The 20,296-nt window shown below is 38.7% G+C and overlaps 2 protein-coding genes across 2 annotated transcripts; both read left to right on the forward strand.

The window, feature by feature from the left end:
* Positions 1-353: 353 nt before the first annotated feature.
* Positions 354-5,474, forward strand: LOC131135931 (uncharacterized). The gene is made up of 4 exons (XM_078795383.1): positions 354-664; positions 2,721-3,168; positions 3,493-3,543; positions 5,268-5,474. The coding sequence occupies exons 1-4, from the start codon at positions 354-356 to the stop codon at positions 5,472-5,474; spliced, it is 1,017 nt and encodes a 338-aa protein (XP_078651509.1).
* On the forward strand, positions 5,310-19,853 carry kansl1l (KAT8 regulatory NSL complex subunit 1-like). The gene is made up of 15 exons (XM_078795219.1): positions 5,310-5,470; positions 5,673-6,459; positions 10,696-10,837; positions 11,003-11,155; positions 11,729-11,832; positions 12,691-12,850; positions 13,044-13,143; positions 13,887-14,000; positions 15,091-15,222; positions 15,290-15,351; positions 15,495-15,604; positions 16,712-16,775; positions 16,857-16,969; positions 17,196-17,316; positions 18,547-19,853. The coding sequence occupies exons 2-15, from the start codon at positions 5,789-5,791 to the stop codon at positions 18,646-18,648; spliced, it is 2,148 nt and encodes a 715-aa protein (XP_078651345.1). The 5' UTR covers positions 5,310-5,470; positions 5,673-5,788; the 3' UTR covers positions 18,649-19,853.
* The last annotated feature ends 443 nt before the right edge of the window (positions 19,854-20,296 follow it).

A 20,296-nucleotide genomic window follows, 5' to 3' on the forward strand; every position in this document is an offset into this window, starting at 1 on the left:
TATATATGGTGTTTTGGTTTTTATTGCTGTTCTTTGTGCATAACAGCATGAGCGCCTATGTTTGGCTGGCTTTCTACTACTTCACCCAGATCGTCCCTGCACGGCACGCTCTCTTTGTTTGGTTGAGGAGGAACATCAAGGTGACCATTTTCATAGCTGTTCTTCTGGATTTCCTGGTTGTTTTTTACAACGCTGCATTGAAAACTGTTGAGTTCCTAATTCACTGGCCTCATCTGATCAGCGACAACCACACTCTGACGGAGTTCCCGAATAACATCAGTGCTAATATGAGATTTTTAAGTTTTGTTAGTTTTATCGTCACTAAAGTTTACATGTCAATCATTTTATGTGTCATGATCATTTCCAACTTTGCCACCTTCTTATATCTGCATCGTCACATGAGAAAGCTGGGGAAGAGTGGCATTTCAGTCTCTGCTTCCAGACTTCGGAGTCAGTTAAGAGTCACCGTAGCCGGAATTTGTCAAAGTGTTATCTTTTTCGGTTGTATGACTTTTAATTTCATCGACTCGCTCACTTTTAAATATGCAGATTTCTTCTTTGGGTCTCATATCAGTTTCACAGTCAGTAATTTGTACGTATTTGGTACCACCGTTAACATGGCTGTCGGTCAGTCTACTTTTAGGCCAAGGGTTGCTGCTTTATGGCGAGCGCTGAAAACAATGTGTCGCTTTGCGTCAGGGACAAATGATATGATGTGTGAATCAGCTGACATGGCCGATACTGTAGTTGGAACTTGATATGTGCTTTGTCATGCACTGCAACACCTTTTCCATCCATTCATTCATTCATCCATTTTCTGTCCTAACACTGTCAATCATAGAGCAACCATTCACGCTCCAGTCTCCAGTGAACCTAACATGCATGCCATGAGCTGTATCAGAGGAAATTCTGATAATCATCATTAATGCTTGTTTTGCTGTTCTTTAATTTACATATTCATATTCATATTCATAGCGACTTATTTGCATGCCTCAGTTTTTATGCTTGTGTCACCACTTCTGCTGTAGTTTGCAGTCAAATGTAATAAAAGTGATGCTTATACTAAAGTGTGAAAATATCTCATTTACTGGAAGAATGGCCATCATTGATTTGTTTGGCCACCAAGCAGGCAGATGAAAAAAAACAAACACATTTATTAAAAACAAAAAAAATTAAAAAAACTTCGCTTTGGTTCCAATTTTCTACAATTAAAGCTCTGATAAAACATTCCATTGTTCTCAAATATCTTACTTTGTATTTTTCTACACAAAATAAGATGAAAAATAAATAAACCAATCAAGAATAAAGAAAATCAATCAATCAGTAATAAATAAATAAATATAATAATAATAATAATAAAGCGGCAAATAATAAAAACCACATATAGTTGGTGGGTAGACAAATTATTATTTTCAGATTAAAATGAACAAAGCATTATTAGAGCCCTGTAGACATGACAAAACACGACTATAGTCACATTTATACTCTTTTTATTTACAACATATTGCGCAACTGCAGGGTCTTGAGACACATGCTAACTAGCTAGCTAGCGACCTAAACGGTAGCCTTCAAGTTATTTCCTTTAAACTTAAATCGCCAAAAACTTACCACTTCCACACGGAGAGGGAGGATAACGTTTCCTTGATCCTCAGTGCCTTGCCATGTCTCAATAATAATAAAATGGCAAATAATAAAAACTTAAGAAACCACATATAGTTGGTGGGTAGACAAATTATTTTTTCAGATTAAAATGAACAAAGCATTATTAGAACCCTGTAGACATGACAAAACACGACTATAGTCACATTTATACCCTTTTTATTTACAACATATTGCGCAACTGCAGGGTCTTGAGACACATGCTAACTCGCAAACTAGAGATCTAGCGACCTAAACGGTAGCCTTCAAGTTATTTCCTTTAAACTTAAATAGCCAAAAACTTACCACTTCCACACGGATAGGGAGGATAACTATTAACAGTTATTTAACCTTTAACATGAACATTAATCAAACGTAATATTTTTTTCTGGGTACATGATACCATACAGCATCTATATCAAACTTGCCCGCACTAACATTAAACTTTCGGGGCCTCAAACTAGTGTTCTGCGGGCCACATTTGGCCAAAATAGCCAAAAACTTACCACTTCCACACGGATAGGGAGGATAACGTTTCCTTGATCCTCAGTGCCATGCCATGTCTCCCTACTGTGTGTGTTTGTGTGATTGTGTGTGTGTGTGTCTAGTACGGAGGGTGGGAGGGAGGGGCTTTCTTAGTATTTGTTTGTCCTTTTAATTGTGGTAATTGTTTTTAATTCTGTCAAGCACTTTGTGTTGCATGTCTTTGCAGGAAAAGTGCTATACAAATAAAGTTGATTTGATTTGATTTAGACATAATGTAGTAAATATAATCGCCAACCCGTCGATTTTTGCTGGTCGATCACAAAAATGATCGCAATAAATGTATCTTGCGTATATTTTGAGTAGGTTCCTGGCTGAGCACTGGTCTATAACATGTACACCAGGTGTCTTTTTGCCTAATTTCACACTAATGGGCAATTTTTACATAACTGAATTTGCATGATGCAAATATGTCATATATGTTACAATGTACAGCGTGTACATTACCTCCAGCCCGAAGAGACAAGACAAGAAGAAGAACACTGAAAAATGGACTCCAGGGCATGCATCCTCGTAAATTCGCCACTTGTCTCCGTCAGCTTGATGGTGTACACTTTTTTTTTCTACTGCCTCATCTTGAATCACTACCGCCAAGTCGGGATCAAACAGCCGCTGAAGCTGCTCCTGTACTCCGGGGTTTGCTCGTGCACACTTTACCTTTTGATGCTCATAGTCATGTTCTTTTTCTACACGCACGGGACATCCTTCAAGGTCAGCCTGGCCTTCAACATCTTGTTGTACATCAATCTCACCACGGTCTTGACCTCCACAGTCTGGCAGAGCTTTTTCTACTGCGTTAAGATCATACCTGGACGACGAAAATTATTTACGTGGATAAAGAGGAACATCAAATCTATTGTCTACGCTCTCATTTTTGTCGACAGACTGTTCTGCACGCTCGAGGCCGTTGCCAGCTTTTTATATTCCGTCAAGGATTTACAACGTAATCGCACAGTGCATTATCAGCAAAAAGCGCCTATCGCACAGGTACTCTGGTTTGTGGTGTGGACACTGAGAGGATACTACTGTGTATGTTTTTTGACAGTACTTCTTTCCTGTTGGTCGACTGCACTCTTCTTGCACATGCACCTTCGTCGTATGGCAGCACGTGACGTGATATCCTGTCCTCGAGTTAGTAATCAAGTGAGGATCTCCGTCACCGGCCTCCTGCAGGGAGTTCTTTATATCATTTATGCAAGCTGGTTGAGCTTCCTGTATTTGATGGGACGATCGCTGTCTTATATTATTATGATTCCGTACAATCATATTACCTTTGTTAATGTTTACATACTATGCTCTGCGTTCTGCCAGACAATGGGTCAGAATATCTTCAGGCAGCAGATGGCTGACATCTGGCTCAGAGTGATGAAACCGCGTGAACAAAGAGGGTGAGCTGACAGCGTCAATTGAAAGATCAGGAAGAGAGAAGCTTGGATGAGATGCATTTTTAAAGTACATTTGATTTTTCATCATTTTATCATAAGATTATTACATTTTTTGGCATGCTAGAAAACATGTCAATTATACATATATACAAGGAATAAAGTCAAAGTACACAATTATGTCATTTTCTGGCTTTTTTAAAAATTCTGGAATATTGCAACTTTATTCTCATATCCTTTCAACTGTGGATTGCTTTCTGTGGCAAACTTAAAAAGATATTCAGAATATTTTGAATTTATAATAGTTTTAACAAGCTGGTAAAAAAGTCATTTTCCTCCACATTAGAAAATATGTCATTTATACATTGATATTATATCTATATTATAAGTATATTTCATATCTATACTATTTAGGACATTTTTCTCACAATGTTATGTTTATTCTCTTTGGAGCTGTTGCTTTCGCTAACGCTAAAATGCTAAAATGCTAAAATGCTAAAATGCTAAAATGCTAAAATATTAAAATGCCAAAATGCCAAAATGCCGAAATGCCGAAATGCTAAAATGCTAAAATGCTAAAATATTAAAATGCCAAAATGCCAAAATGCCGAAATGCCGAAATGCTAAAATGCTAAAATGCTAAAATGCTAAAATGCTAAAATGCTAAAATGCTAAAATGCTAAAATATTAAAATGCCAAAATGCCAAAATGCTAAAATGCTGAAATGCTAAAATGCTAAAATGCTAAAATGCTAAAATGCTAAAATGCTAAAATATTAAAATGCCAAAATGCCGAAATGCTAATATGCTAAAATGCTAAAATGCTAAAATGCTAAAATGCTAAAATGCTAAAATGCTAAAATGCTAAAATGTTAAAATGCAAAAATGCTAAAATGCTAAAGCTACTTACCACTGAGAGACATCTTGAACTAACCTCTTTTCTTGAGAAACTTTGGACTGTCCAGTCTCTACTTCCGGATGGGATTCGGGATCCAACACATGTATGTGATAAATTTATTATCAACTCCTATACCGTTTATCAAGTTGGGTTCGGCAGCTATCCGGAAGTCCTCCTGAGCACTTGGGAGTGTGACCAATCACACTAAAACAGACCATTTTTGCAGGAAGCACGAAATCCAAATAAATACAGCTGAATAGGTGCAGTTTCTATAAGATCTAGTAAGCTCTCTGTGTTGGTTATTGTGTGTAGCTGCTCTACAGGAGTCCACAACAAAGTGCTGAAAAATGAGCATAATTATTCCCCTTTAAGTGTGAAAATAAGAAATCAGGAAGGGGGCAACCACTTACACACCACTGTACATACAAAGCTATACTATTTTATGCTACTGCATAACCCACAAGGTCTGCTGGGTAACTTCATGTTTGGGAAGTGTCCGTTTTAGCTTCCCACAAATCTTTCTGGTGTCCAAGTGGACCTCCTTTTACTGTAACTAAGTGTCAATATCTTTATTTTTATACTTCTTGATCCTCTATTCTTTTTTAAAACTTTTATGTGTTTATGTTTATGTGTTTTACGTTTATATGACACCTAAACACAGAAAGTGAACAAACACTTCAATAGAAAAATATAAACACGTGACTTGTTAAATTACAAAATGACAACACTAGAGATGAATTATATCTATGGATGGATCGATCTATCCGTCCTGTGACCGTATGGTCATATGTCTGAGTGTTCCTGAAGGCATCGCGGCTGACAAGCGGAGGACCTGAAGGCATCAAGGCAGTTGTCAGCAGCCCTGGTACGGTCAAGACTGCTCTTATAGCAGGAGTGTTAGACACCTCCGAAGCTACCAAATGTCACTTTGGTCCCATGGTGAAGGCAACTAAGGTGGAATTATCGACACATTTGTGGCTTTCGTATGGAAATGAGCTGGAGAAAGCGACGTAAGTCCGTTTTTTTCGAGGAAGAAGCGACTTTTCCCCCCCTGTACCCACAAATGACTTTGGATTGCTTTTGCTAATTAACGTTGAATATATATTTTTTTTACTGTAGTTGTGTGTGAAATGTGTTAACGTTAACAGCTTGTAAATCTGATAGGATGGTGTGTATTCGAACAATCAAACTCGCTTCATTTATTTCATCTAGATGCGTTCAGGTGCATTCAGTATAAAACGGTTCAACCGTGAACCAAATGGACCTGAATATGACCCCAAACGCAAATCACTCAGATGAGATCAACAGAAGGAGGTTGTTAGAAGAAGATGTGGCTGGATTTCTCCTCAGTTCCTCCTCTGGACCTCCCTGCCAACCCTAGGAAAGTCCCCACAAGTCCTTTGTTTTCCCAAGTTCCATCTGGACTCAGCTTGCAGTGCTTTAATGAAATGCTGAAAAATGCTCACCAGGTGTCCGCCATCCTTCCAGGTGTAGCAGACATCTCTGATTATAACATCCGAGAGGCTTCTAAGTGTGGGCCAGAAGGTGTTGATGTGTATCGCTCTTTTCCATACTCCCAAATACACACTGATCCAAGCAGTCTTCCTTTAGCTTCGGAGTGGAACATTTGGCAAAATGTCTTAGGGGCGGCCGTGAAGGAGACAGAGTCCAGGAGTGCTGGACTTAACGTCCGAGTGCAGAGGCTGCAGAGGAGGGTGCAGACCCTGCTGGGTGAGATCGTGTCACTGCACTGCAGCCAGCAGTTGGAGGGGCTCAACAGGTTGGCTCAACATGGAGGTGTTCCCCTGCAGACGCACCTTCAACCACATTTGTCCCAGGCGTCATTGCCCTTGGCAAATTTTTGTGAGTTTAGAGACTCGAACCAGGCATTGCTCAGACACCTGGAACAGGACTTGGACTCGGACGCCACGGCCAGCAGCAGCTCAGATGAGGAGCAAGATGAAGTCAAGTTGGCCAAAGGACGCAAGATTTCACTTATGTGAGTATTCTTAGTCATATTTACAGACTTTTACCACTAAACTTAGAACGTTTTACAGTACGAAATTACAGTATCAAGGAACATACTTCAAACTTAATTAGCAATTTGGTCAGACAAAAATTTAAACTGAGAAAAACCGAACAGTTTTACACGCTGGAAACAGACAGGAAAACTGTTTGTGTCACATTCTCATTTGAGTGAGGAAAAATTAATGTGCTTTACTGACGTCGTAAAGCACATGTCATGTGCTCTTATCAAATGCACGTGGGCCCGTTTTTATGAAAAAAACATATAAATACCTCTTTAGTATTGAATGAGTTAATACCACAAGATTGAATATCCCAAAAGGTAAAACACAATAGGTTGTTATGCTCAATATGTATGATAATGGGACATTGTATGAGAGCCGGGGCAAAATTTTGGCACAGATTTTTGCCTAAAACCGAAAAACAAAAACTAGGGCATATGAAAACCAAGGTTTGACTGAAGCCAAAAGAAATACAAACGATTCCTTCTTGAGAAATTGAATACATTTGAACCTATATGACCTTCTAACTTTGTTTGTCAACATTGAAAAACACATGTGGCAGTGAGTTACACTCGGACACTAACCTTTGTGTTTTAAGATTAAGATTAAGATATGCCTTTATTCGTCCCTCAGTGGGGAAATTTGTATTGCACAGCAGCAAGAGTACAGAGTCAGTTAAGCAGTACAAAATACACAATATAGAAAAAATAAACAATATAAACAATATAAACAGCCCTGTTACTGTAGTTACTAAAATATAAAACATAACATAACATTAAAAAAATAGTTACTCTATTTCTTCAATTCAGTAGTGTCACACCTTGTTTATCCAAATTTTTCAGCTGTAACCAATACGAAAAGAAGAGATTTGTGCTGTTACTGTGTCAGTTTGCAAACAACTACATCGCTAACTGCTGATGACATCATAAACAAGGGACGGAGTTGACTTCCGGTTCTGGTTTGCATTTTGTTAGCAAAGTAATAGGGTGTGAAAACATACTTTCGCAGCGTATTTACAACACGAAGACGTGAGAAAAAAAATATTTTATAAGAACTCGGCAGGAGTTCTTATAGAATAAATTTCTGCCACTTTATGGTTGCTTTTTTGGCTTAAAACTGTATCAAACATGTAATCTTCGATTGTGGAGTTGCATCATCACCTCCTTGTGCCTCTCTTATAAATATGTTTTTGGTAGCGAATGAGTTACCATGAACAAATTGGTAAAAAAAAAAATCAAGAAAACATATGGTATTCAAAACTTGATATGTTTCACCTTGATTTCAGATATTTCATATTGCTTAGATTCCAGTTTTGCTTTGCAGAAACTCGCTGATGTCATTGTGTAACAGCTACTGCAGACTAGTAGATAAAGGGAGTACAAAGACTGCTCTTCAACTAGGACATCTTTTATTTAGGAAGAGGACATCAGTACCACACACAGTGGCAGGAATGTAACATCCTCACCCTTATTTGCCCCCCCAAGAGATACAGCAAGTTCCTTTAAAAGCCAAAACCTTTACACAAGGGTTGGGGTTAGTGTCTGTTTTTTCATCAGCATTGTGTTTCTTTTGTCTCCCACAAACAATCAATTTGGATGCTGATGGAACTGGAAACAAGAAGGCGATGTGTTTGGCAAGCTTTGCTTCATTTGCACTTCAGCCTGGCTTTTGTCAAAGTGTGTCCTCAATTGAATGGTAATTCCTCCCTGCGAGGTTTTATTTCACACTCCTTCTGGGTGTTTATTTGACTTTGTGAGAGTACTTCATTTTAACCATTGGCGAAAACCTTAATCATACAAAGTTAAAGGAGTTGAACGATGAATGGGTGTGTTAAGGTGTCCTGTGTGTGTTAAGATGTTATATTTTAACACGTTCCTCGTGCAACTTGTAGCAACTTTTTACAAAACAAATGCTGCAAAGCATGCTGGGAAGCTGTAAGCACTCCAGGCGATGGGAGTGATGCCAGTTCCCAGTATGCCTTGCTGCACCTTTATGTCAGTAGTTGCTCAAAGTACTATATATTTCTCGTTTATTATCCTAGTTGTAGTAATTGCCCGGTGTATGTGTAGGTAGACGACCTGTTGTGTGATGGTTGTAGCGTTGTTTCTTTTATGACACATTGAATCATACTGTTATGTTGAGTCATGACCTCCTCCTGTTTCAGTATGTATACATATTGTACAGTACGTATACATAGTATATGCTGTACATTTTACCTGTATTATCATACTTATATACATTTTTGCATGAGACGTGTTTTTGCGCTATATTTTGAGACAAAAATACAGTGGTGTGAAAAAGTATTTGCCCACTTCATGATAATTGCTTTTTGCGTGTTTGTCACACTTAAATGTTTCAGATAATCAAACATATTTATATATTAGTCAATGATGATACAACTGAACATAAAATGCATTTTTTAAATGACGCTTTAAGGGAGAAAAAAAATGTGGCCCTGTGTGAAAAAAGTGTTTACCCCGTTTCTAAACCTTTGGGACTCCAGTGAACCACAGCGAGAGTCACTATCCTAAAATAGTGAAAACATGGAACAGTGGTGATCCTTCCCAAGTGTGGCCGGCCAACCAAAATGACCCCAAGAGTGCAGAGACGACTCATCAAAGAGGTCACAAAAGACCCCACAACAACATCCAAAGAACTGCAGGCCTCACTTGTTAACTCAGTTAAGGCCAGTGTTCATAACACCACCATAAGAAAGACACTGGGCAAAAGAAATGTACATGGCAGAGTTTTGGCAGGTCTTGATGATCCCCAAGACCTTTGGGAAAATACTCTGAAACAAAAAGTTGAATGTTTCGGAAGGTGTGTGTCCCATTACATCTGGTGAAAAAGTAATGCTGCATTTCAGAAAAAGAACATCATACCAACAATAAAATATGGTGGTGGTAGTGTGATGGCCCGGGGGTTGTTTTGCTGCTCCAGTACCTGTGATAAATGGAACCATGAATTCTGCTGTCTGCCAAAAAAATCCTGAATGAGAATGTCCGGCCATCTGTTGGTGACCCCAAGCTGAAACCAACTTGGGTTCTGCAGCAGGACAATGATCCAAAACAAACCAGGAAGTCCACCTCTGAATGGCTGAAGAAAAATAAAATCAAAATTTTGGAGTGGCTTAGTCAAAGTCCTGACCTGAATCCTAAGGTCATAATGTGGCATGCTGGAAAATCATCCAATGTGGCTGAATGACAACAATTCTGCAAAGGTCAGTGCGTAAGAAATCAGGAAGGGGGGTAAAAATTTTTCACACCACTGTAGGCATTTTGACTGAAAACCTGCAAATTTACACAGCCATGGATGCTGAGTCGTGAATGTGCGGGGAACCATTGTAACGCTGACGATGAGTGAAGTCACTATCATACAGTATATGTCGCTTTTGTTCCAAAATTCTCGGGCTGATCCAAATTAGCATGGAGCCTTGGCAGAGGTCTGTACTCTACTAAGTGGAAGTAACTTTAAAGCGGTGTGTGTGTGTAGCCGCTTCTCGACAGGTCCTTGTCTGGTGGCAGTTTGAAGTGCCGGAGACCCTGCAGTCTAAGATCATTGCCATGGCAACTGTGGTCCCACTGAAGTCAGGCGCGCACACATAAACGCACACATACTCTCGTAAAGTAGACGTTAATGCCATGGAAACTCACAAACATGCACAACACACATCGACAGTGTTTTATTTGGTGGTGAAATACATCTTTTGTTACACTAACCTATGCATAGCATATGCTGGCAGTGGTGCGCTAGTTATATAAGTGAACCCAATCTGTATTGAAAGAGTAAACTTGATCCCCCCTCTTGGCAAAAAAAATAAAGTTAATGTTTATGCCTGTGCTTCTCATGAAAAACTAGAACAAAATGACTTATTAACATGTTTAATAATTGACTATTCATTCTCTCACTTCCCAGCAATATTGAACCGAAGATTTCACACTTTATGCAATGGTGCTTGAATGCACCATTGTTGCTGTGAGATGCAAAAGTGACAGCACTATAACTTCTACACCATGACTCTAAAATGTGTTTAGTAGGTGTGTGAGTCTGGAGCTTAATCTCTTATCCAATAATTACAACAGTCACTTTTATTGTAAATATTGATCTGAAATCGGAGGAGAAAGTCAACATCAAGCGTGCAGGAGGGTTCTTGCAGTTTACACACAATGTATGGATAACTACTACTACATGTTGGGTGTAACTCACAGAGGCAGCAGCTGTGAACACAAGTGGCTGAAAGAGAGAGCAGAGATTGGCAGCAGATGGTGCTGGTTGCAGCTACGCCTTGCTGACCTTGAAGGAAAGATTGTGCAACTTGGGGATCTCCACAAAAACATCCGGTCCAGTAAGGTAAGTGGTCAAAATCCACCTAAATGCACCACTGAGCCACTGAATACATAGCTAATTATTTTAGAATTGCTTTTTACATGCTGTTAATTCAAAGTCGTACTTAGACTTTCAAACGACGTTACATATGGTAAATGTTTAGTTAATGTGTGTGGGTGTGTGTGTAAGGGTGGCGTGGTGCTTGCTGAGTCCCAGCCACCCACAGAGAGGCAGATCCAACAGACCCTGTTAAAGGATATGGCTGGCCTTTCCTGCACAGCCTCAGATGCTGACTCTGAACCCTGCAGTCCTAATCGTCTTCTTTACAACATTGAGCGACAGGTAAGCGGAGATACGGTGCAAACACTAAGACTGTGCACCCTTTTTTCCCGTCTGTGTGAAAGTATGCACACTCCTTGAAGCACGATCAACTGTTAATTTGCACCTAGAAGACCAGGGTTCAATTCCACCCTCGGCCATCTCTGTGTGGTTAATTGTGGTTAAGGTTAATTGGCCACTCCAAATTGTCCGTAGGTATGAATGTGAGTGTGAATGGTTGTTTGTCTATATGTGCCCTGTGATTGGCTGGCGACCAGTCCAGGGTGTACCCCGCCTCTCGCCCAAAGACAGCCGGGATAGGCTCCAGCACCCCCTGCGACCCTCGTGAGGAAAAAGCGGTCTAAAATGAATGAATGAATGAATGATATGTTCATGATCTCAAGGACTAGCTTTTACTCCAAATTTAGGTATTAGTTGAAAATCTTTGCAGTATCGACCAAAGATGCAGATGCAGGAAATGCTCGTCACCGGACAGCAAACATACCGTGTTTGGAGATGTGCCACACTCAGTTATTCGCGTTTCACAGTTCGTACTGAAATGTGAAATGTGAAATGTGATCACTGCCTTCATTGCAGAGTGCTCAGCTCAGCCACATCGTCAACAGTCTGATTGCGCCTCGCAGATTCCCAACACCTTCAAAACAACAGATGTGGAAAGGCGGGAGAGTCTCTACCTCCAGGTAGAGAATCTGTGTGCATGTGCAACATGAATATCAATAATACATTCTACACACTCTACAACTATTATCGGTGTGATGTCACAATAAGGTACAAAAAAATATAGTACTTACTGAGGAACTAATCAGTAGTGGTTAGGGTTAAGGTATTTGTTAACAGCACAAAGCAATGGCTCCCAGGAAATGTTTGCTTATGTGTGCCTAAAGAGTCAAGCATTAGGCAGAAGTGGTTGGAGTTTGTGAATCCCGGCCAACGAGAAAAATATGCGTGCCTGGTGGAGTAAATTACACAGACCTTTTGGGTGGGAGGCAGGAACCCCATGGGAACACTGCAGGAAGAGGAAGTGTCTGGAAGATGTAGAAAGCTGTCTGTGCAGGTTATTGTGTGTAGCTGCTCTATAGGAGTCCAATACAATACAAATGCCCAAAATTGGTATAAAAAGGTCCCCTTTAACTACTATAATTTTGTGTACAAGTGTTACCTAAGTGTCCAATTGAGATCATTTCTATAGTTAGGTTTATTATAAACACCATTAGGAATGAGTGCTAACAAAGCTTTTACTGTTTGAAGCCAAACAGGATTAAAAAAAAGTCCCACCTAGGAATAATGTTAACACCGCTACGCTCATGTGACCGAGCTTGAATTTTCCCTTGATGTACATCTTCCCTGCTGTCTTTTGTACTGACTGGGAAGATGAAAGTCACATACAAAATAAAAGCCGCGCTGGTTGTTCATGTAGGTCACAGACATGTCGACAGGTAATGTTTATTTCTCATTGTTCTTTCTGCATATAACATTTAACTGCATGGGTAATACTAATCTAATCAGAAGACTTTCCTTGCTCTTGTCTGATCTTGCAGTAGTCTCAGAGAAGGTGCTTTCATACCACGGGGATCGAACAGAAGATGTAAGCGTTACGGAACGGATGTGTCGTGTGTTTGTGCTCGAACACGACCACTGGTCACCCACTGCAAACGCAAATTGTTCTTGTTCAAATACTACAATGTGAGCAGGCCACAGGTATGTATGTAAAGTTAATGTGGTAGGTGTCTTATATCTTATTTTCTATTTTAGCTATTTACTTTTGGAACAAATTAATAAAGAAAACTGAGGTCGCACTGTATATACTGTACATATTAATCACACTGTTTCCCATGATAGTATTTTGCACTCCACGTCAATTTCTGTTCTTTCCATGATCTTATCCTTCTAGGACTTTTGGAGGTCTGATTTCAGCTTCTCTCCTTTGCCATCACGTTCCGGCTTGACATCCAGCTCAATCAGAACTCCGTCCGAGTTAACAGCCTCATATGGTAGGAGGTAGCTGCAGAGTCCACTGTATATGCTGCACAGTACTGTATATGCAGTGAAAGGATTGATACTGGGTACTAGGGATGTCCTGATATACATTTTTTGGCTTCAGATCCATCACATCTTTTTCTTTTTTTATTGTCTTGCTGACACAATCCGGCATAGATCCTTTTTTTAAGAAAATAACAAGCTTCCGTGAATTTGTGGAATTGGTTATAGTTGTGAAAATTGCTCTTTAAAGCATTAAAAATAATATTGTTGCCATTTATTGATTAACGGCTATATAAATAAACTTGACTTGACTTTTAAGTGCGAAAATACAGTATATTACTTTTTTTTTTAAAAAAAGAAACTCTCTTCAGTACAAATGTAATTTATTGACGGTCCCTAGTATACACAACCAGTGGTTAGAGTGCCACTTCCATTCCACCTCCCCGTACAATGACACAGCAGTCCGGACACATGAGGGGGAACTACCGCTGTAGCTACAGAGCCAATTATTGTCCAACGTAAAACTTCACTGCGGAAACATCTGCAAGGTGATGTGTGTTTTCTTCTTCTTGTGGGTGTCAGGTGTTTAAATGGAAACCAGCTTTGAGAAGTTTTGAAGTTACAAACGTTATATGGTAACCACATGGGCCTGCTCTAAATGTGATATAGCACAACCTACAATGAGCGTCTAAACTTGTCTTGTCAGATTTCCATCTTTGAAATGGTGTGACTAAAATGTGTTCTATCTCTGTAGATACTCCACAGAGGACTGTGGGGAGAGAAGAATGGTCCCTAAAGCCTTTAGCCATCAATATCCAATCATGCAGTCCATCTCACTCTAACAGATGCAGGCCCACGCTTCACAATAGTAAGTTGAGCCTACCATGTGCTTATGCACTCATCTCTTACATCCCGCCCCTTTTTCTGGTTGCTGTATTGAGACTTAGTCAGTCTCCATAGTTACACATGCGGAAACAGCAAAGTATTCTACGTTAGCGTGGTAATTCTTTAAAGGATGAGGGGCCAATGGTGTGCTTGATTAATTCCAAAAACCGGCCAAAGGCACCGTACATGTTTCAGTGTCTAGTATTGCATGTTTATTTCCACAGGCTTTGGTGACAATGTGCAGAGACTTACCAGATGCACAGATATATTCATTGGCCTGTGATTAGTGGGGATGTAACCGGTACGATGAGAACACCTAACAAAGAAGTAATTTCCTGTTCAGTAATAGTTCTTTTTTTTTTCTTTTTTTATTTCAAACATCATCCAAAGCACAACAAACCAAACATAAATCAACACAAATAAAAATGTCCATGTATATATAAACGTACACATGTTCGAAAGGGAACGCGAAGAAGATTCCAATCTCATCCCAACAAAACATATATTATTCCTTGTCTACAAGAATGAAAACCACACATCCAACTACCCTCACCCAGCTTGAGGCACCCAACTACATGCCAAGAGCAACCAGTTCATTACTAGTCATCGTATTGTACATAGTCCAGTACAAAAGAAAAAAAGAATGAAACCACTGCAACTATACAGTCACCACACCAGTCATCACAAGCTAACATGGATATAAAAAACATCAATGTTATGGTATTGTTTCAGTGAGATTAAAAAATAAATGTGAGAGAAAAAACAAAAATATTCTTTAAAATACCTCAAATTAAATAATCACATTTGAGTCTTACTACTTTTGTCACTGCTATCCCAACTACAGTGTTTTCCACTTCTATTTCCTTTATTCTTTTATTTTTGTTTATTTATTAATTTATTTAATTGTATTTATCATTCTTCCTCTTTCCCCTCCCTATATAGTGTCATGCATTAAAAGTTCTTGCAGTTTAGGATGCTTTTGTGCGTATAGCTTAAAATCCCTGAGCATGAAGCTGCAGACCGAATAAGAAATTCCTGGTGTGAGCTAATTCACCTCCTGTTTGTGGTTCCAGACTCCAGACGAATACGCCGTGCTGGGCATGTCATGTGCCCGACATCCATTACTAAGTTGCTTGATTCTGCGCGAGGTCAATGCAGGAGATGCAATGGGTCGAAGAGACAGAGAAGACATGCTTTGATAGAAGGTGTGTAGTAATACAAGAGCGAGTAAATGATGTACTTAGACATTCTTTATTTCTCTGTTGGAACTAGATGGAATGTCTGAAGTGTATCACCTGTCTTGTATCACCAAGAGCTTCATGCAGGCTTCACAGGTAAATGGTGGTATCTGGTGTGAACCAGATACTGGACAATAATCCTGCTTTCTAATTGACATCTTGTTATGTCTATGAGGTGGATGCATTCTGAATTATATTATAGCGAGAGGAAGACCACTCTCGTCCACTCTTCCTCGCAGGGCTTTACATGTCAACACAAGCGTGGACGTGATGACAACATGAACAGGCTTGTCACCATGCCAGTGGCCAAGGTGGACAAGAGGCTGTCCAAACATATTCTCACTCCAAGGTATCAGGAACAACACATGTAGGTGAAGTGTACTGCTCAGCTTGACACTAAAAACTATATAAGGAATGTCCAGAGTGTTGCCCAGGGGGTCATTTGTAGCTGTTTTTTAATTGGCTTGCACCACGTTTTATAAATTTAATTGAACAAGAAAAAGTCATAATTTGTCAAAAGTATTGTAATAAGAGTATTGTTGTAATATTATGAAGAATTTTTTTTGTCGCATAAATTTAAAATACTGAAGAAAAATTATGTCATTTTTTAAAGTCAAAATTTGAGGAACAAACAAAACAACAAACAAAGTTGTTTTAGGTTGAAAATTAAGTTGTGAAAAGTCAACTGCAGAAATGGATATAACAGCTGTAATTTTAAGAGAATAAAGCCAAACTAATATGCAACAAAGTCATATTTTAACAAGGAAAAATGTGCAGTTTTTGGAGAATAAACTCATAACAACATGAGGAAAAATAATGTCATTTTAATAGTATAGAGATTAAATATTGAAGAACAAAGTTTTTAAAAAAAAAGCAATTTTCTGAAGTTTAAATATTATGAGAAACAAACAAAACAACAAATAAATTTGTAATTTAATTTTTGGAAAATTACATTGGGGAAAAAGTCTTAAAATTCCAAGAATAAAGTAAAATTATTATTGGAGTAAAGAACAGCAGAAATGGGAAAAAAAGAGGAAAGTTCATATTAAGAATAGGCTTTTTCACCAATATTGTTTTTTTTGAGAAATGAATTTATAAATGATTGTTGTTTCATGGTAGGTTATTTGTCGAAACATATAGAAATACAAGTGATATGTAGTGACACAGAACATTGAGATACGACCTTGCATTACATTTCCTGAACATGAAAACATGAAAAAAGTTCTCTCATTCCATGTGGAAGTGGTAAGTTTTTGGCTTCTGAAGTTTAGAGGAAATACATTTGAGGCTAACCTGTTAGCTTGTTAGCTCACTAATTCATTTGCTTGCTAGCCAGTGGTCGTCTCGAGTCCCTGTAGGGGTGTTATTTCATGTCTGCGGGACTCTAATAATGTTAAAAAAATGTGTTTAGAAAGTCATAAGATGTGACCGGTTGGTTGTTTTTTGCTTTGAATAGTTGGCGTTTTGTTGACGCCCAGTATCAAGTTGAGGAATCAGTGAGGGATGCTGAAGAGGCGCAGGTAAGGTCTCTTGCTTTGAGATCTTTATTTTTGTTTGTAAAGAAATGATCAGCCTCGTTCCTTTGTTTTTGTGTGTTGCAGGTAGAGGAGGTCACCAATGAGGTCTTTGCACAGAGACACTTGGCTTTAGAGTTGAAGGAGAAATTATACTCAACGTCTTGGGCAAGGGCGTTGTGTTGCAGGCGTTCCACAAGGTAGGTTACAAACAAACATACATGTATTGTATAGACTCACATCCATACTTTTGAATGCAGTGAAGTTTTAAGAATACAGTATATTAAACAGTACAGAATAAGTAAAACTCTTCCTGCCCAATGCATTTTAATACAGATCACACACCTTTTATGAAAGTGGAATACTGAGTGGTTTAGTGATGGATTCCCACAGGGAATATTTGTTGTTTCTCTCTCCTCGTTTCAGATCTGGCAGCAGATTGCGAGGCAGTGGGGGTGGGGTGTTCACATCAGGAGAGGAGAGTTCCGTGGCTTGGAGTTCTTCTCGGCTGAATGCTGACAAACTGCCAGACACGGAGCAGGGGATGGTAAGCTCACACACACTTCACAGCTGAAACCCAAACGGCATATTCACGGATCTTGGAAATAATCCCAGACTGAGTACCTACTGAGTTGGCAAGTTTTGTTACTGGGGAGCATTTGATGAAGTCTATCTAATTTTTATGCCAATATTAGCCGACAACATTCCTATTAACGTATTTAATCCCAGATATTTTTCAATAGCTGCCCCTCTCAGGACTGGCCATTTTTGATGATTTGGCTGATTTTTCAAGGCACACAGAATATAGTGTTCTTGGGCTATACAGTCATGGTATATACCAAAAGAAAGATTAGTCTCTCACCTTTCATCACAACAAAAAAGTTATTACCTACCTTTTTCTGTTCTTTAGTAATCAGCAATAGAACGTTGGTAAGTTTCTGCAAAATGTCAGTTCTCAACAAGTAATGGGAGAAAAAAGGCTTTGTGTGAAAAGGTACATTTCAAGCATAACTTTTATACACAAGTAGCCATATATATTTCGCCAAATGTCTAAACAACTTTGCCACAACATAAACAACACAAAAAAAAAATTTGTTTTACATGAAAATAACAATTTATTTCCAAATATAACACCATGAACTATTTACAATTTTCACATTTGCAACTGAACTGTGTGTATGCAGGTGTTAAAATTCCCCTTCAATGCATCACCTTCAATGCAACACAGGTCTAAGCCTTTTCACTTCCTGATTGCTCTATTTTAGATGCCTTATAAAATGCGCTTCCACCACCTTGTGGCTGTTTTTTTGGTTTAAAACTCCACTAAACTTGCTGACTTCTATTGTAGAGTTGCATCATCACCTCTTTGTGCAAAAAATGTACAATACGCATATAGCAAAAATGAGTTAAAGCATCACGACATTGGCCAGTATTGTGTGGTAACTATCTGTGAAAATGTATTCTATGCGATATCATGTCCTGAAGGATCCTTGCAGCTGATGATGTTCTGATTTACTCTGCAAGGTCACCACTTCACATTGATTGAAGTAGCAGTGTTGCTATTAGACTTCCTCTCAAATACCAAAGACCTGCCACTGAACTGCTTTTCTCATACTTTTTATGCACATTAGCACACATGCACAGTCTGATTTAAGTGCAATGTGATTGACTGATCAAAATGAGACCTCCAGTTTGCGGAAAATACATTTATCCATTCAGTACAAATCATTTTATGTAATACCATTTTATTTATTCTGTTTATCCTGTCCGTCCTTAGAAACACTGGGAGCCAAGGAAGTTTCCTTTAAATGAAAATCAAGAAAAATCCCTGCATGATGACACCATGGAGGTACAACGCCCTCTGGTGGGCCAACCATGACCATGTTTACATGTGATAGAGATCTGTAAATGGTAATTCACTGCTTGGAGAGTAGCACAAGTGGGACATTTCTGCCCGATATTCTACTTACAACATCTCAAATTACTTCCTGTTTTGGTGCTTCTTGATGACATATCCAGTTGTGTGACAGACTAATATTGTTATGTCAGTGCATTTAATAATCACAGACACTCCATAGTTCCATTTTATATATTTGCATCATAGGCTGATGCAAAAGCAGACATTTTAGCATATACATTATGATGTATATGTATTATATATACTGCATCTCTCCGCAGAGTCACCATTCAACATCCATAGCCCAGCAAAATTGCATTCATTCATTCATTTTCTACCGCTTATCCTCACGAGGGTCTGGACTGGTGGCCAGCCAATCACAGGGCACATATAGACAAACAACCATTCACACTCACATTCATACCTATGGACAATTTGGAGTCGCCAATTAACTTAGCATGTTTTTGGAATGTGGGAGGAAACCGTAGTACCCGGAGAAAACCCACAAATGCACAGGGAGAACTAAAAACACTTTCAAATTTAAAAACTATACTTAAAAAAATATATTCATCATTATTTTAAAAGAATTGATTATTTCCTATTTTTCCCCACAGAAACACATCTCATTCACCCTAAGTGGATAATAATTTATAAGTATGTCACATTTTCAACCCACATGTACCACTGTTTGTTTTTTACATATTCATGTCATTTTTGATTGTTTGGCTGTCCTTGAATGCATCGTAGTTAGTGATGAGAACCTAAAAATATTTTCAAGTGTGTGATGTATATTGAAAAGAGAAGGGCAGGGTTCTGGATGTGAATGTGACTTCGTAATTACATCAGTCATTTTAATTGCAAATGTTGATCCAACATCGGGAGACACTGAGGAGGGTCTCATGTGTCAAATATGTACAGACATTTTTGTATGTTTTATATGAAAACATACAACTCTTTGAAATCTTTCATTGTATTTTTCAACCTGCCATTTGTTGTCCATTTTGATTTTTTAAATTGTATTTAACAAGAAATGCTACTTCAAAGGAACCTCAGGTTAATTTATTTCATTTTTAAACATTGGGATTGTAACACTGTGAAAAATACTCATGTTTGCTCAATGTTGGTGTTGTATTTTTCATGCCTTCATGGAACATTCACAATTGGTTTGTAATGAAAAATTTTGTTTGTTGCCCCCCCCACAGAAAAAAGTGTTGCAACTTGTTTTTGTTTCATTCAACAGCTTAAACACACACTTTCATCATCAATAGTATGGGCTTGTTCCTGTATAGCCATGAGAAATATGATGCGTTCGAGCGCAGCCTGGAAGTACTTAATGAGATGCAGCTGACCTACGCTAATTGTGCGAGGACAAATGAATGTCAGGTTATTTTAGTGATATAGATGATGAACATTTATGGAGGTCAGTGGAGTCAAGGCGCTAGCTGTGCATCTCACCTTTGCCAAAAGGCGGATGGCAGACAAGATCACCCTGCTCATCTGTCCTGTACAGAAGGTGTGTGTGTGTGTGTGTTGCTAAGATCACATTGAAAATAGTTCAGTTCAACTTTACACTATTTTGGCATTGCCATTATGGCAATTTAAGGGGAATTTAAGTCATTTTATTCACATA

The sequence above is a fragment of the Doryrhamphus excisus genome, linkage group LG12 (genome assembly GCF_037039965.1).
Source record: "Doryrhamphus excisus strain RoL-2023G ecotype Guam linkage group LG12, RoL_Dexc_Guam_v1.1, whole genome shotgun sequence".
In the NCBI taxonomy this organism is placed as follows: domain Eukaryota; kingdom Metazoa; phylum Chordata; class Actinopteri; order Syngnathiformes; family Syngnathidae; genus Doryrhamphus; species Doryrhamphus excisus.